Source organism: Macrobrachium nipponense, chromosome 35 (genome assembly GCF_015104395.2).
Source record: "Macrobrachium nipponense isolate FS-2020 chromosome 35, ASM1510439v2, whole genome shotgun sequence".
Taxonomy (NCBI): domain Eukaryota; kingdom Metazoa; phylum Arthropoda; class Malacostraca; order Decapoda; family Palaemonidae; genus Macrobrachium; species Macrobrachium nipponense.
In genome coordinates, this window is record NC_061096.1 from 34,474,251 (window position 1) to 34,492,144 (window position 17,894).

Below are 17,894 nucleotides of genomic sequence, written 5' to 3' on the forward strand. Positions count from 1 at the left end.
GTCCTCTCTATGCCTTCGAATCTAGAGAACAATTATTAATGTTTCTCAGCACCTTGGTGAACAAAATCATGGAATCTTCCTACAAGTATTCATATACTATTCAATGTTTTTAGTGATGTTACGCATGCGCGTTTAAGTCAAAATAAACCATTTGTTCAGACTTTGAATACGAAGAAAATACATGAAAATGTAATTCGGTCTCTTACCACCAAGCAAAAGAAACCCAAACAGTGTAAGTATTTATCAATCTTGTGTTTGAGATATATTTTTTAAGAGGAAAGCGAATGTTTGCTATTAGCGACTCCAAATTAGTAGTCTGAGTCAATAGTTTTCGTGAAGGTTTGCCCAAACAGTGTCTTCAGTTCTCATTTCGAACTCTTTTCTGATCGTCTGCAAGGTTTACTCAGTAGTTAGTTGCCTCTGAATTTATTGGAGTAATATATACAGTCAAAATCAATAAGAAACTGACGACGGGTAGTAAACGAAATTTGTAACGTCATCCGCCCAGTGATCAGTCAACTATGCACTGAATGAAAGCCAATGATGGCAACTGAGTTGTTACCTTAGGTGAAGACAGGAAATCGTAATACAAGCTGTTAACAACAGGGGATTAATGGAAGAGAGAGATTGCTTTACAGTCCTCATCAATTGTGGAAGCGCGAATTAGATTCTAGTATACGCTGCTTGTCAGGGGATGAAAAAGTGGCTCACAATTAAAGAGTGAGTGTTTCTTATGAAGTAGTTATTACTGAACGATGCACTGTACAGATACAGAGAGAGAGAGAGAGAGAGAGAGCGAGAGAGAGAGAGTAGAGAGAGAGAGAGAGAGAGAGAGAGAGGGGGGGGGGGATCCAATAAATTTTTCACCTCGGTGAGGCGGAGATTACTCTCTTGAGGCCCACCCGCGATGTAATTGACCTCACTTCGTCGAGTCTCTCTCTCTCTCTGTACACTATATATATATATATATATATATATATATATATATATCTATATATATATATATATACGTAATAATTATATATATATAATATATATATTGAATCAAAACTTGATCATTAAATATATGGTGCTACTTTAGTAGGCGGTCTACCTGCGTGTTTCTACACTGTTTCGCCGTATTAGTACTAGCTCGTCGGATTTGATCCCCGAGCCGGCATAAGGCCAGCTTAATCTCAAACAACAACAACCTTGGTGCTACTTTAGGGACATTTGACCCCGATGGGTTAGTTCTAAACACGTCGAAACAGTGTAGAAATACGCAGGTAGACCGCCTACTAAAGTAGCACCAAATATATTAGACGTGTTGCTATTGCTTAAATAAAGGTAATTCTATTCATTTTCCTCCATGGCACTAACTTTATATGTATACACACACACACACACACACACACACACACACACACACACATATATATATATATATATATATATATATATATATATATATATATATATATATATATAGGCCTAGTTACGATCCAAAACAGTTACATAATTTTTGCGGACAAGTCTGAGGTTAGCGTGTACATAAGAAATAAAGGAAAAACTAAGTTAAGTAAGAAAAAAAAGCTCTCTTTTATATTTAACCAACCTCCTCATCTTCTCAGCGAATAGTGACGTAAAGGCATCGAATTGCGCATCTCGTATGTCACGTCTATTTCCAGGATGGAAACAGGAGTAAAGCGCCTGAATCTTTGTATCTTGTGTATTTCGAAAATGTCTGTCGAAATGGCTGACATTATTCATAGATTGCTGTTCTTTAAGCTCTGCATTCTTGTTCCTTTATCTGTTTAAGTGAATGAAAGTGAATCCTTGATTCAAAGGCTCGGTTGTTAAGTAAATGGACAGAACATGATCTAAGACAGTGGGATAGACAATCTAGCCGTTTTTTTTTTATTGTGTAGTCTTGCACGTTTGTTTTTATGAATACTGTAATTTAAATTGCTTATTAGTCAACTAAACTGAAAGTGTGTCAGTCGTCGAGCTTTAAATGTTGTCTAAAGAGCGAATGAGATTCAGTAAGTTCCCTGTGGTATAAAGAAAAATGCGAAATTGCATTTGAATGAGGGAGACAGGATAGTGTCTGGGGAAACTCGGCAATGAAATGGGCGAAAAAATAAAAAAATATTGGTTTTAAGCCATCACCACAATCTCACAACAAATATGAATGAATATGAACGAGACTATGGTAGTCTCGTTCGAGCTGAAATGGGACTCAATGTGAATCTAAAATTTAGCATGGCAGTGTCAGTAGTGCATTGGGTCTTTTACAACTACTGTTACTCATTCGGTATTAAAAGAGAGGTTCGAGACAGCAAGTCCCGGTCCCAGAAACGTTACCTAACGACCTGGAAGCCGAATTAAGGTATAGTCACTCATATAAGTTCATGGATGTCTCAAGGCATAAAGCGGAATTCCTTCCAACCCCTTTCTGGACAACGGGTCTGTATAGTGACGTAAGACGGGCGCATACCGAAACTCATTTGGCCAGTTTCGCACTCCCAGACACCTGTCATCCAGAAAGGGGTGAAATGGAAATCTCTCTCAAACACCCGGACAACCATGAACTTATATGAGTGACTGTACACCCAATCTGAACACTTACTCCGGGGCCCGTGAAAAGAGAGGCTGTTTCCAAGCAAGACGAAGTTAGGTCTAAAAGTGGAGTTTATTACATGAAGACTACATGTGTATATGCATACAGATCGCGCTTATTATAATACAGATACCTAAAGGAATCTCTCTGTTAATAAATTAAAGCAGATTTATGTAAGCTTTCATATTATAAGTACCTTCTAAGAGGATTGACATATGAGCAAGAAACCCTTCCTTTCACATAGAGGAGGAAAAAGAATATGAATTCCTGTAAAGCAACTTTGACGTCTGAATGACGACATCTTAACGTGGTCACATTTTGTATCATAATGATTTGCATGACTGCAGACAAGATCTTCGTAAAGAATTTTTACATTAGCAGTTTGATGAAGCACAACATAATCATAAAAAAAAACACGTTTTATCGTCTTGAGACATGCAATAAACAGCTATGGATAGTTAAAAGTGGCAAAAAAGTTATTACGAGCGAAGCGAAGTCATTACTGGAAGAGGGATCATTTTTGGCGTTCCGGCCCTAACGCTATTCAAATGCTAATATCTCCAGAAATATTGAAGATAAAAGAAAAAGTCTTTTGGCAGATAAAACTTTACGTCTTTAAATTTCATCCCATATAAGATTTATTTTCAAAATATCATAGATTCACATTTAAATGAAGTTTTAATTGTTGTATTATAATTTTCTCAGAATTGATGATTGTAGCACGAAACTCGATAGTTTTCTCATCCAGTGTGGAGAGGGACTTACAGGTAATACTTACATCCCGCAATTCATCAGCCTCTGGAAACGACCTCCTAAGGGATTATGGCCAATAGCTTTAGGATATCTACATATTTCCAAAATTGCGCCGTAACTCCTGACATAATTTAAGTGCTGAATGGTGGATGAACCCCTGCCCAGTAAAATTCCACAATGTTAGCCACATTATATATCTTTACAGAAGTCTCATCAACAGCATGTCCAACTCCCCTACAATGACTGTGCCACAGTGCCATTGACTCCTACCTTGAATGCACTTTCGTGCCTACTGGATATTAAGGCTCTTCCTTTCTAATACCTCTTTCACTCGATCAATCCAACCCTCCCCAGGTCTTTCGAGTTGGATTTTGTTGAATGACTAAAATGCCAGGTCAAAAATTGGCAAGATTTAGAAATCAAAATAGACTGAAAAACCAAGATTATACATTACTGTGAGTTTCTGTACTAGTCTAGTACTATCTCGACATCAGATATGGTATGGCAGTGAAACTAATGCTAAAATATTTTGTTAATTTTAGAATAAAGCTTCGAGAAGACTGCTGAGAGCCAGATGGCAAAGTAGAGTGAGAAATAACGGCAGATGAGATAATGGTAAAGGGGAAACTGAGATGATTTGGACATGTCCTTATTATTCTCTTGGGAGTGGAGGTTTTTGGAAGATATAGCAAAGGAGGGAAATGAGTGTAGAATCCCTAAGTTTTATGGAGAACAAATAACTTTTTACACTTTGTTCTACAGAAATGTATCAACGTTTATTTATTTTTCGAGAAATTTCAGTCCATTGGCGTCACACGGCGCTGGAGGCGATGAGTTTCACAACCCTTTGGAGGTGTGGTTGACGTTCACAAAATCAAACATCCACTTCTGTTTTTCACTCCCGTCATCACACTCTTCTTGTCCGAGGAAATCTGAATTCTCTTTCATTGCTAAGCATTTCTTCGACCGTCCGTTCTGTATCTGGCCTGAATCCTGGAAAGCGAAGAAGAATGAAGTAGTTGAAATATCAAAGAAGATACAGGAAGGAAGGCTTCGATGGTATGGACACCTGTTACGAAGAGAGGATCATCATGTTTTGGAGGACATACGATGGAAATGGACGTGCGGGATAGAAAGAAGAAAGGAAGATCAAGAAAGAGATGGCGTGATTGTGTAGGGGAAGATGTTATGGAAGGGTATTAACGAGAACGATACACAGGACAGAAATCGATGGAAACGAGTCATTCATAACGGCGACCCCATGGGTTAAAGCTGGGAAGAAGAAGAATGGATTAACGTCAGTGCTGGGTATGCCCGTATATATAGGCCTATAGATTGAGCGACTGCATGATATGGATGTTTCCACCGTACTATGTAAACGTAATTTAAACTCCGGTTAAATCACACTATGAAATTGGTGTTTAGGCTACAATAATGATAATGTCTGTCTGATTCCCCCCCTTTCTCCCACTTACAGGGTCATATATCCATATTTGGTTTTGGGGAACTGCCTCGGTGGTGGAACATTCTTCCAAAACGGGGACTTCCTTCGAATCTTCGTTTGCCGTTAAACAAAGAAGCTCGTCGCTGCTTTTCAGAAGGTTCCTCCAATCCAGAGACCACAACTGCAACTAGAAGGGATCAGATGCGCTTTTAATTTTCTTTTGTTTTTCGGAACTAAACAGGTTTAGTTACACGGAAAACAGGCGGGATTCTGCGTAAACAACAAAATGAAAATTATATCTCATATTTAAACATAAATAAATACACTAAATCTCTGAGACACAAGATGATAACAAATACATTTAAGGAGGCAGGAAATGAGGAAACGCAAAAAAAGAAAAAAAAAAAAACAATTACCAAATCACGCGGTAAGTCACATGAAGGATTCCCCATAATGACTTCGCCGTCGTCTCTCCCAGACTAATCCTATTAGTTCTCTCGACTGCCTTTAATGGCACAGGGCTTCGACACACGCATGCTTGGCAAGAAATCGTATATTATGAGGTAAAAGGGTCTAAACTCTGCCAAGGATTTTGGTTATGTAAGGTGATGTGTCATTAGGTCATTTAAAGTACTCGCGCCCACCGAACCATAGACCCCAGGTTCGATTCCTGATCGAGTCGGACAAGTTTTGTAATATCCTAACACTTCTCTATTGTCCAAAACAGGGAATTAGACATTTGCTGTGAGCATAGTGCGCTAGATCATCCATTCGAGAAAAGGCATTGGGATAGCACACACACACACACACACACACACACACACACACACACACACACACACACATATATATATATATATATATATATATATATAATATATATATATATCTATATATATATATATATATATATATATATTATAATATATGCACACATAAATGTGCTTCTTTTAAACTGTATCTAACACCCTATTGCAAACGTGATTTGAGTGCGTTCCCGTCATATTTGAGCTCATAGACTGCCTTATTTAACTTCCTGATCTTACAGACCTTACGGACCTTACATCTTGTCTGGGTTGCCCCAGGTCCCTCATTTTTCCAAGAGCGCCACGCGTTAGCTTCCTCGTATCCTGGAGTAAGCCTAGGGCAACCCCTTTGATTTTCTTATGAGCTACTGATAAGAATTTTCGCAACTCGTGACTTCTTGGGTTTCAATGTCAACCAATATCCGATACAAGGTCTGTTACAATTATCAGCCCTCTTTTTATTCCAATTTTATTATCTATTCCTTTATTAAGTTTTCCTTTCCTGGCATGAGAGTTTATCAATGAAAGCCAGGTACAGCTAATAGCACAGATGGACTCTTGAACGTACTAGCTGGAACAAATGGAAGCTTAATTTAACAGCAATACTATCACTCATTATTGATATTTCACGGAATATCAGTGTAGACGGACTTGCAAGCTAATAAACTGAACTATCATGAGAAAGGAAGGAAGTACAATTATTGACATTACTTTTAACTCCCCCGTAAACAAGGTTCTTCAGAGTACGCGTATTAAATAAATAACAATTCAGATAATCTTTGTTTCCGCGTAGTAAATTAAGCAATATAAAGTCTATTTCTACCTTGTATTCTAGTAAATATTTCCAATATGCCACATTGCAACATCTCAGAACTTAAAAACACTGCTTTCTTCTCTCTCTCTCTCTCTCTCTCTCTCTCTCTCTCTCTCTCTCTCTCAACTGCAAAACATGGAAAATCCTGCTTTTTGGTGACCAAGAATGAAAAAAAACTAAAAAAACAGGACATTTAGACTGCATATGTCTGCAGGTACTTTCGTTCGTTTGAGCCTTAAAACGTTATAAACAGAACATTTCTTACCGGTGGTATATAGTCGGTAAGGTATCCTGGCCTTGAAGTACTGAGTCAGGTGGGCTTCCATCTTTCATTGAAGATAAGGAAGCAAAAGCAGGGAAAAGCTAATGTTCACACGTTATACCCTATATCCAACTGTCACCTCCTTGGTGACTGGACAAAGATCTTGATGGTTAGAACATGTGACATCAGTAATGCCTTTTGCATAAATCGATGACATTCCGGTAATAGGATGTAATTCATGTCATTTCGCGAATTACTAAAGTTCTTTTCAGTCTTTGACCACTGTAGCTTTAAAGAGGCTTGGAAAATGGCACAAGCAAGGTAAAGTCATGAAAATCTAGAGTAGAACTTATACAGTAGAGCATGAAAACTACGTAGTTGGAGATCCTTTGCTGCCATTGGGTCTTCTTCTAGTCCTCTAGTAACCTGGTATATAGTACTACTTGTTAGGTCACAGTGTCCCACACATTTACCCGGCGGAAACCAGCAATGATCGGGTTATTCTGCTCAAGGACCGTTTACTGCCACTGCAAAGCTCTAGAATTCTCTTGCTGTCCCCGTTTTCCTGACTCTTGTAACCTTCCCTTCTTTAACAGAAATTTCAATTGCTGGTTGATCCCATTCCATCTTTCATATTTTCTTCGGTTCTGGACCAGAGAAGGACATTTAGATTTTTGTTCTATCGATCTTTGCTTTAAATGAAAAAAATAATTTATTGATATATTACCCCAAATTGTCTTTATAGACATAATGACCAGTTTACAGAGCACTCATATCCTTTTAGAACTGAATATATTCATGCTAATAAAATATACTCATGAATATCCTTGTACACCTAAGTACAAATAACCAACACGTATCATGAAGTTATCGTAACGAAAGTATGTTCTCACAAAGACTTTATTGCGAATGTCATTTGTTTGCAAGAGGGACATCAACAATCATTCGATCCTGCTCAGGGGACAAACTTCTGCGCGCAACGTGAACAGTAAAGGTCGATGAAACCGTTCACTCATTCAAAATAGAAACATAATGTATATAAGAAAATAACTTAACAGACCTATGTTCATACTCTCCAAATATCTGTTATTCAGCAGTGCCTGTGTGGACGTGATCGCATCTACGGTGTTCAGACGAGTCTTAGGGACAACGAGCGTATATCAAATATCAACACTTACTGGTTTACCTTGCGGTGTCCAGCAATTGGAGGAGACAATCAGGTGAATGTGCTTGTTATATCTAACATCCAGTTCTTCTGTGTCAAGGAAAGTTGAGGATCTCCATTTACCAGTGGACATTATCCATGGTGAAGCTAAAAGTCACCGACAAAAAAAGTGACTGTCTGGTGAAGTACTTCCTGATCCTTAGGCCTATTTTTGTTTTGAGACGTAAACGAAGCAAGGTTCAGTTTTAGTATTATTGAAGGATAGATTGCAGTTTTATATTACATTACCGTAGCCAACAATTTGTGCAGTCATCATTTCTACTACACATCCCCTCGACAACAGATTGTGACCTTCCGTTCAAAGTACTGTTCTGGTTGATGTTCCATGCACTCAAGAGTAAAAGGCCCGTGTGCATCACTAAAGGCACAGGCACACTAATCAACCCTTCATTTCTCTGCTAGCATAATCTTAAAATCAGTAATTTCTCGGTCGATTAGGAGACTGTTTCCTCTCTTCCGCTTCCTTGCTGTGGAACTTTTGTTTAGCCTGATTTCGAGGATAACGGCAGCCTTTTCCTTTTGAAGAAATACGTCCTTTATTTTTTTTTAATTTTTGCTCTTACTTGGAAAAATAAAGAACAACTGGTTTTCCGTCTAGTGAACCTTCCGACGAAAATATGAGAGAGAGAGAGAGAGAGAGAGAGAGAGAGAGAGAGAGAGAGAGAGAGAGAGAGAGAGAGAGAGAGAGATTTCATCTTATGTATATTTTTGTCCTTTATACTTCGATTAGAAATGAACAGTTGGTTAATGAGTCTCCGGACGAGAAGCACTATGAGAGAGAGAGAGAGAGAGAGAGAGTAGCAGGTTTGTTCTTCCTCCCTCAACCCTCGTGATACGTGAGAATCTGTTGGTCGAGGCTTTGGACACGTACACCTATCATCTTTCTTCTCTTCCCGCCTGACTCAAGAAGAATGTTGCATTCAGCTCCTCACGAAACCTCCCATTCACGCACCTCCCCCCACCCACCCACACACACACACACACACACACACACACACACACACACACACTCAATCACCTCACCCCTCATTCTCTTCGCTTACCTATTCCCATATCTTTATACTGATCGTAGCAAACGCGAAGAGATGAGATTGTGAAGAAAAAACATTTATAGTTCTGTTCTCATTCATTTTAACCCCGATATTCGCTTAAGCTTCGACTGCTGTGAAATTCGATTTGTCATATTAAAAGCTTTATCTCCACATAGCAGGTTTCTAGTTTACTAACATTTCATTGGTAATAATAGTAATAATAGTCCCTCTTCTCCTTAAGACCAAGCCAAGGAAATTCTTTATCATCTAGTATCTTTCTACCATTATTTTTAAGTTGGATTCATATATATTTGGTTGGGCTAATTTACAGCAATGTCTGGTAGAATATACCAAGAATACTGGACATTCACAAAATAATAATAGTCCCTTATCTCCTAAAGAGACCAAATCAAGGAAATTCTTTATCATCTATTATCTTTCTAACATTATTTATAAGTTGGATTCATATATGTTTGGTTGGGTTAATTTACAGCAATATCTGGTAGAATACACCAAGAATTTTAGACATTCACAAAACTGTTTTCTTACTGAAGGACTGTGGAATAATGAAGTTATGTACCGAGAAGTGAATCTGCAAAAGGAGTAATATGTCATTATCGCTTGCACCAGACCCGAAGCTTTGTTGCAAATTCCAACACCGCCTGTCATCCCAAATATTTATTTCTTAATCGTGTTCCAATATTATTTCAGTTTATTTAGGCTATTTAATTGTTTTTGTACTCCTTGAGCAATGCCTTTGAATTCATTACATATATGTATTAATTTTTTAATTATATTTTTATTTTTTTTGTTTTCTAGGTTTTGTAATAATTTTTATACTCTTAGTTTATTTAGGCTATATATCTATACTCCTTGAGCAATGCCTTTGATCTCATTACATATATGTATTAATTTCTTAATTATATTATAATTTGTTTTTGTTTTTTAGGTTTTGTAATAATCTTTATACTCCTTTGGCTACGTTCTTGTCAACGGTAAATAACGACGCCTACCTGGTTCCTTTTCTCGCTGCAAGTTGCCAGTAGTATGTGGTCGCCTTCCTGTCCCCTGGAGGTAACACAAGCGTCAGTTCGAACCAAACTCCTAACCTGTCGAAGGCATTGTAGCGTTTTAGTCTTATTTCCGACGACGCTCTCGATATATTCTGAATTTGATATCCCTACACAATTATGCTACTAAAATTTGAAAAAAAGAGGATGAATATTGTCTCTCTTTTATGCACTTCCATTTACCTCCGTTCATTCTCTCTTCCATCTGGCTTTCCATCCTCTCCTAACAATTGTTTCATAGTGGTACTATAGTAGATTCACATCAACCGTGCAATTGATGTCTAGGCCAGTCCCTTACGACGCTCCTGATTGGCTATTGATAAGCCAGCCACAGGGCTGGCAAATTTCAGTCTCTCTCGAGAGTTCACATAAGTGGGATATATGTTCCACCTCTTCTGAGCGATGCTTTTGAAAGATGTATTCCTCAGGAGACGGGCAACATACATCCTGCCTATGTAAACTCTCTCGAGAGAATGAGTTTCCAGCCCTGTGATCGGCTTATCAACAGCCAATCAGAAACGTCGTAAAGGACTGGCCTAGACATCATATGCATGGTTGATGTGAATCTACTATACGAGGTTTACCACCTGTTACACCTTGCAGACCTCCATACCCTCAAGTGTCCCTTTCAGCGGCAAATGACTTCTTAAATCCCAGTGCTTGGAGTCTAGTTTTTATTTTATAATAAATCCACCAGCATCTGCATCCTCCGTGGAGATTTAATATTGTCAATAAAAAAAAGAAAAACACTTTAGCGGCGACTGAATGGGAAGGAAAGATACTCATTCTAGTCGAATCTTTCCGAGCATGGGAAGACATTTTAAATAGCCATGAAAAGGTGGAAACTACCAACGAATACAAATCCTCGTACTTGAAATGTCATTAGCGAAAGCCGGGAAAAGTAATAAAATGGATTTTATAGTAAAGTCACATCGCTACACTCTGCGATGATATGAAGCTCACTTAATTTATTCTCGAAGGGAACAAAGGACATTAGCTCATTGTGGGATTAAACATCACATGATGTCTTTAGGAGAACGTAAGCCTAATGGAATGTATGTTTCAGGGTCTTCAAATATCGTATTGTTACGTGAAGAAACATGGATTTGATAGTATATATCTTTAGTTATGCATTTACTGACACACTTACGTGTTAAATGCGACTGTGAGTGGTATCATGTCCGTAAATGCCCATTTACACGTCAGAACACACACGCACACATACATACATACAAAGATATATACATATATATAGACATATGTATATAAAGTATGTTTTAGTTAAATATGCATGAATATTCTTGTTTATATATATAGTATGTACATAAATAATATATATATATATATATATATATATATATATATATATATATATATATATATATGTATATACACACACACATATATACTATATATATGTATGTATAATATAGTATATATATATATATACAGATATTATATATATATATATATATTATATATATATATATATATATATATATATATATATATATATATATATGTATGTATATATTCTCAAGGAAGCAAGGGAGACGTCTTATTCAGGTAATTTAAAAAGGCTTTATTAAGCGACGTTTCGGGGTCCAGCCCCATCATCACGGCTGTAAAAAGGATTGATACACATAAAACATAATATAAAGACTCGTCCTAATAACCAAGATTCATTTAAAAGTCACATAAAACCAACTACAATGCTAAGAAAATTACCATCTCAAGTGAAGGGAAGAAGACGAATGACCAGAAGAAGAAGGAAAGGTTCCAAGTATTATATAGTTATGCCAGGTAAAGAGGGGTAGCGGTACTTTGGTTGTTTGATTTTGGAACTATTGTTTTTATGGAAAGCGATTCGAACACCGCAAACTCTTGAGGAGAAGAAGCCCGTGTAGTGATTTTGAAGTGTTTGTATTCTACATTAAACTTGCATTTTTTTTAATGTTCTCGAATGTTCGAGAATTCTGGTGAAGACAACCGGACACCTGTTCTATAACTCACCCCCCTGTGGCAATCAATGCGGACTTTAAGAAGCCTACGTGAGGCCCCGACATAATTTCCCAAACTACATTTGGGACACGAAAATAAATAAACCGCATTGGAAGTCAGAAGAGGGCTCAGTTTTTCTTTATATCTGAATAAAGACCCAATAGTTAATAGGTTCCTTACGATTAGTTGGCCTTTTATGGCCGGACAATGTTCATGTATTAAACGTTTAACTTGGGTATAAAACGCTGTATCACTGATAAACGGGACACTAGCAAAGAAAGGCATTCTAGGAGTAGTTGGTCTGTTATTTTTCTCTATTAATTTATTATTTAAAAACTTGTTCAGGTATTTGAAGAAAACCTTAGCTGGATAGCAGTTATCGGTGAAGTATTGTTGTAAGACAGTAATCTCATTATGAAATTCAGACCAGCCAGAGGAGAGAGAATATGTCCTGTGGAAGAGGGTACATAAAACGTTTACTTTAAAGTTAAAACTACAAAAGCTGTAAAAATTTATCCCTGGTCCAGTAAAAGTATTTTTTCTAAATATTGAGGTGTTAAAACCGTCTGTATTAAGTGACACTTCTATATCTAAGAAAGAGAGCTTATTATCATTTTCATAATCAATTGTAAACTTGATATTAGGGTGGACTGAATTGGCAAACTGTAAGAAGGAATCAGCCCTGTCTCTGTCTCGAAAAAGAATAAACGTATCATCAACGTAACGGCAGTAAAAGAGAGGATGATTAGCTAGAGGGCAATTGTCCAGCAACCGCTCCTCCAGTTCACACATAAAAATATTCGCAAAGACTGGGCCTAAAGGACTGCCCATAGCCATACCATCACTTTGTACATAGGACTTCCCATTAAAAATAAAGGTGGTGTCCTGCACTGCCAAAGTTAAAAGCTTCTTAAAATTGCCATAATTAAAACCATGAAACAGAACATCATTATTAGTAATCTTGTTTAAAATAATTTGAATTGTTTCTTCCACAGGTATATTAGTGAACAAAGACTCTACATCAAGGCTAACCATAAAAAGATCCGAATCTTGAGACAGTATTCTTTCTTTAAATTGATCAGCGTTTTTAATGGTATAATTATTATGAGAGAATTCTGTTAATATCGGTACTAAGTATTTAGCCAACTTGTAATTGGGGGTGTCATAAGATGTTGGAATCGGTCTTAAAGGAGCACCCTCCTTGTGTACCTTAGGAAGGCCATACATCACACCATAAGAACCACCAGTGCTGCTTAAGATTTGATACGTACTATTGTTAATAATTTCCTGATCCAAGAGAGATTTCAAGAACCGGTTGATTCTATCCTCACAACGGAAGATAGTGGCAAAGTCAGAACTACCCAAACGCTGAAATTTCGTAGTGTCTTTTAGGATGTTTTCAACTTTCTGTATGTAATCAGTCTTATTAAGTAAAACAACACATCTACCTTTGTCCGGTCTAATAATAATAAGGTTTTCCTGTTTTCCAAGATTTTTCAGAATTTCTAGGTCCTTTTTGTTAAGGAAAGGTGTCCAGTTCGTAATCAAACTATTGTAAGTTTTATGGGCTATAGTATAAAGCTGTGATCGAAAGCCTTCCACATTAATCATTAGATTAGTGTTTACTAACCGAGAGAATAGCAGTTCCAGGGGAGCAAAAAACTTGCAGTAAGAAGGTTTATAACAAGGTAAACAATATTCTAGTCCAAAAGACAATAAAAAAATAAAAACTCCTTCCTAAGGTACACAAGGAGGGTGCTCCTTTAAGACCGATTCCAACATCTTATGACACCCCCAATTACAAGTTGGCTAAATACTTAGTACCGATATTAACAGAATTCTCTCATAATAATTATATCATTAAAAACGCTGATCAATTTAAAGAAAGAATACTGTCTCAAGATTCGGATCTTTTTATGGTTAGCCTTGATGTAGAGTCTTTGTTCACTAATATACCTGTGGAAGAAACAATTCAAATTATTTTAAACAAGATTACTAATAATGATGTTCTGTTTCATGGTTTTAATTATGACAATTTTAAGAAGCTTTTAACTTTGGCAGTGCAGGACACCACCTTTATTTTTAATGGGAAGTCCTATGTACAAAGTGATGGTATGGCTATGGGCAGTCCTTTAGGCCCAGTCTTTGCGAATATTTTTATGTGTGAACTGGAGGAGCGGTTGCTGGACAATTGCCCTCTAGCTAATCATCCTCTCTTTTACTGCCGTTACGTTGATGATACGTTTATTCTTTTTCGAGACAGAGACAGGGCTGATTCCTTCTTACAATTTGCCAATTCAGTCCACCCTAATATCAAGTTTACAATTGATTATGAAAATGATAATAAGCTCTCTTTCATTGATATAGAAGTGTCACGTAATACAGACGGTTTTAACACCTCAATTTTTAGAAAAAAGACTTTTACTGGACCAGGGACAAATTTTTACAGCTTTTGTAGTTTTAACTTTAAAGTAAACGCTTTATATACCCTCTTCCACAGGACATATTCTCTCTCCTCTGGCTGGTCTGAATTTCATAATGAGATTACTGTCTTACAACAATACTTCACCGATAACTGCTATCCAGCTAAGGTTTTCTTCAAATACCTGAACAAGTTTTTAAATAATAAATTAATAGAGAAAAATAACAGACCAACTGCTCCTAGAATGCCTTTCTTTGCTAGTGTCCCGTTTATCAGTGATACAACGTTTTATACCCAAGTTAAACGTTTAATACGCGAACATTGTCCGGCCATAAAAGGCCAACTAATCGTAAGGAACCCATTAACTATTGGGTCTTTATTCAGATATAAAGAAAAACTGAGCCCTCTTCTGACTTCCAATGCGGTTTATTTATTTTCGTGTCCCAAATGTAGTTTGGGAAATTATGTCGGGGCCTCACGTAGGCTTCTTAAAGTCCGCATTGATTGCCACAGGGGGGTGAGTTATAGAACAGGTGTCCGGTTGTCTTCACCAGAATTCTCGAACATTCGAGAACATTAAAAAAAATGCAAGTTTAATGTAGAATACAAACACTTCAAAATCACTACACGGGCTTCTTCTCCTCAAGAGTTTGCGGTGTTCGAATCGCTTTCCATAAAAACAATAGTTCCAAAATCAAACAACCAAAGTACCGCTACCCCTCTTTACCTGGCATAACTATATAATACTTGGAACCTTTCCTTCTTCTTCTGGTCATTCGTCTTCTTCCCTTCACTTGAGATGGTAATTTTCTTAGCATTGTAGTTGGTTTTATGTGACTTTTAAATGAATCTTGGTTATTAGGACGAGTCTTTATATTATGTTTTATGTGTATCAATCTTTTTTACAGCCGTGATGATGGGGCTGGACCCCGAAACGTCGCTTAATAAAGCCTTTTTAAATATTACCTGAAGACGTCTCCCTTGCTTCCTTGAGAATATATCTCGAACGACTGCTGTTTTCCTGTGATATATATATATATATATATAGATATGATATATATATATATATATATGTATGTATGTATGTATGCATATATAAAGGCATGCTATACACAAGATCATATGAATTTCATCCCAACAGAAATTCTATCCAACGACTGGTAAAACTTGTGCAGCCAGAAGTTAAGTGGTCTGGCACGAGAGGCGAGGGGTCACATGAACGCCTGAGAGTCACTTGAGTAAGTGAAATGAGGAATCAGGGGATGTGATTCAGGTTTTCCTTACGTTTCCTCTGGCCAATGGACGCGGCTCCTCCAAGGGGAAGATCTTCGTTAAGTCCGCGGCTACGTCATTCAGGTAGTATTCCCAAGGCTTGCATTCCAAGTTCTCTTTTAGCTGCAATGAATTTGTTTATACAAATATGTATATATAATATGCACATATGTGTATATATACATGAATATATATGTGTACGTCTACAGGTATATAGTACGTATATATGTATATATATTTATGGGTTTTCCAAGAAATCGCACCAAAAGAGTGACAGGTACAGTGTGACAAAATTTGCTTCCTAACATAAGCCTCAAAATAGATTTTCTCTATAGACTAGACTAGACAATCCTATATGGAATCACTGCTAGATGAAAGAACGTAAATGGACGTCCCTCCCTAAAATATAGCAAAGAAGAAGAAGAAGAAGAAGAAGAAGAAGAAGAAGATAAGAAGAAGAAGAAGAAGAAGAAGAAGAAGAAGAAGAAAGAGAAATGCGCGAACTATGCAACACAGATCTGCGCGCTGGAAGGTTTAACCCTGAAACGGGCGTCCTTACCGTCATCAACCCCTGCAAATTTCCCGCGTCTATGGATAAGAGATCCTGCCTTCTTCGAAACACGTACTGTCTCTGTGACACTGACATCCAGACCTGCACGATTCTCTTGTAGCCCTGAAAAAAGCGAGAAAGTTGTAGGGTGAGTCTTAAAAGGCTGCTTTAGAAGATGGGGTTCGTGCCAGCGCCTGACTACTCTCAACTTTACTCTCGGAGAGAGCGTCCTCGCATAGGCCTAGTGAAAGAAGTGCCGGTGTTCATGGATTCTTTTCTCTGAGTTTTTTTCCGAGTCAGTTTCATTGATGAAGTTAACTTCTTGCATGTTTTTATAATAGAACTAAATTGATAATGTTAGTTTGTACTGGAACGGAAAACGTTACGTCTTATCAAGCAAGCATAGGCAGATACTTCAGGTTTCATGTTTCCTTTTTTCTTTTAACTGAAGTGGAAAACAAAACGTTTATATATATATATATATATATATATATATGTATATATATATATATATATATATATATATACATATATATATATCTATATATATATATATTATATAGAGAGAGAGAGAGAGGAGAGGAGAGAGAGAGAGAGAGAGATGTCACAGCACATAAGTTTGATGAAAACATTCTGTGAGATTCCCAAAGCCCTCTTACCAGAAGGTCCTTGTAATCAGAGCCGAAGTCCAAGGAAGAGTGAGGCATGAGGACTCTGGAACATGGCACCACTAAAACATGCCCATTACAAAGCCACGTCTGAAAAAGGAGAAGAAGAAGAAGAGGAATAAGAGCGAATTTTATTTATCAAACAAAAGTATTGCAAAGCCTTGTCTTACAAAATGAAATATTTTACATATTAAACAATAGTATTGCAACTTTTGAAAAATATGATTTTATCAGATGAAAGTGGTACTGTCTGATCTTATGTCCAGTCTCCTTTGCATTGTTATCTAAATCGTAAATTTCATGGCCGCAGATTCCTGAGATGTATACTATAGTAGATTTACATCAACCGTGCATTTGACGTCAAGGCCAGTCCCTTCCGATGCTCCTGATTGGCTGTTAATAAGCCAGTCACAGGGCTGGAAACTCTCAGTCTCTCTCGAGAGAGTTCACATAAGTAGCATGTATGTTCCACCTTTCCTCAAAGACGTATCCCTTAGAAGAGGTGGAACACACATCTTGCCTATGTGAACTCTCTCGAGAGATTGAGAGTTTCCAGCCCTGTGCTTGGCTTATCAACAGCCAATTAGGAGCGTCGTAAGGGACGGGCCTAGACGTCAAATGCACGGTTGATGTGAATCTGCTATAGTATTGCACCAACCTCTGTTTTTCTGCCATGGCCCGTAGTTAGGTTAGGTTAGGTTACGTTACGTTAGTTTATGTTAACTCAGTTCATGGGATGATTATGATTGTAGTTCGGGTGTGGGAAACCTAATTAGACGATTTTCAAGAAGATCCTATGGTTAGTTTTTAAGATATGGCGTCCCGCTTTTTCAGGAAGGGTTCGGACCTCGGTTACAGACAGTTCGGGAATATGCTTCCGGGCCAATCTAGCACTTCTTTGTTTTATGGACCCTCCTAAAATGGAATGACCTATTTTCTTCACATTGTTCCCGTTATTGATCACAATTCGTACGGAA

The 17,894-nt window shown here is 37.4% G+C and overlaps 1 protein-coding gene across 1 annotated transcript in view; it reads right to left on the bottom strand.

Annotated features, from left to right (window-relative positions):
• Nucleotides 1-2,657: 2,657 nt before the first annotated feature.
• LOC135208587 (N-acetylgalactosaminyltransferase 6-like) overlaps nucleotides 2,658-17,894 on the bottom strand; it is a 32,216-nt gene continuing 16,979 nt past the window's right edge. Inside the window, exons 6-11 of the mRNA XM_064240939.1 lie at nucleotides 16,909-17,007; nucleotides 16,259-16,372; nucleotides 15,712-15,822; nucleotides 9,948-10,043; nucleotides 4,828-4,983; nucleotides 2,658-4,345 (exon numbers count right to left, since the gene is read on the bottom strand). Coding sequence (XP_064097009.1) covers nucleotides 4,190-4,345; nucleotides 4,828-4,983; nucleotides 9,948-10,043; nucleotides 15,712-15,822; nucleotides 16,259-16,372; nucleotides 16,909-17,007 — 732 coding nt within the window. The 3' untranslated portion in view covers nucleotides 2,658-4,189. The remainder of the gene's footprint in view (nucleotides 4,346-4,827; nucleotides 4,984-9,947; nucleotides 10,044-15,711; nucleotides 15,823-16,258; nucleotides 16,373-16,908; nucleotides 17,008-17,894) is intronic.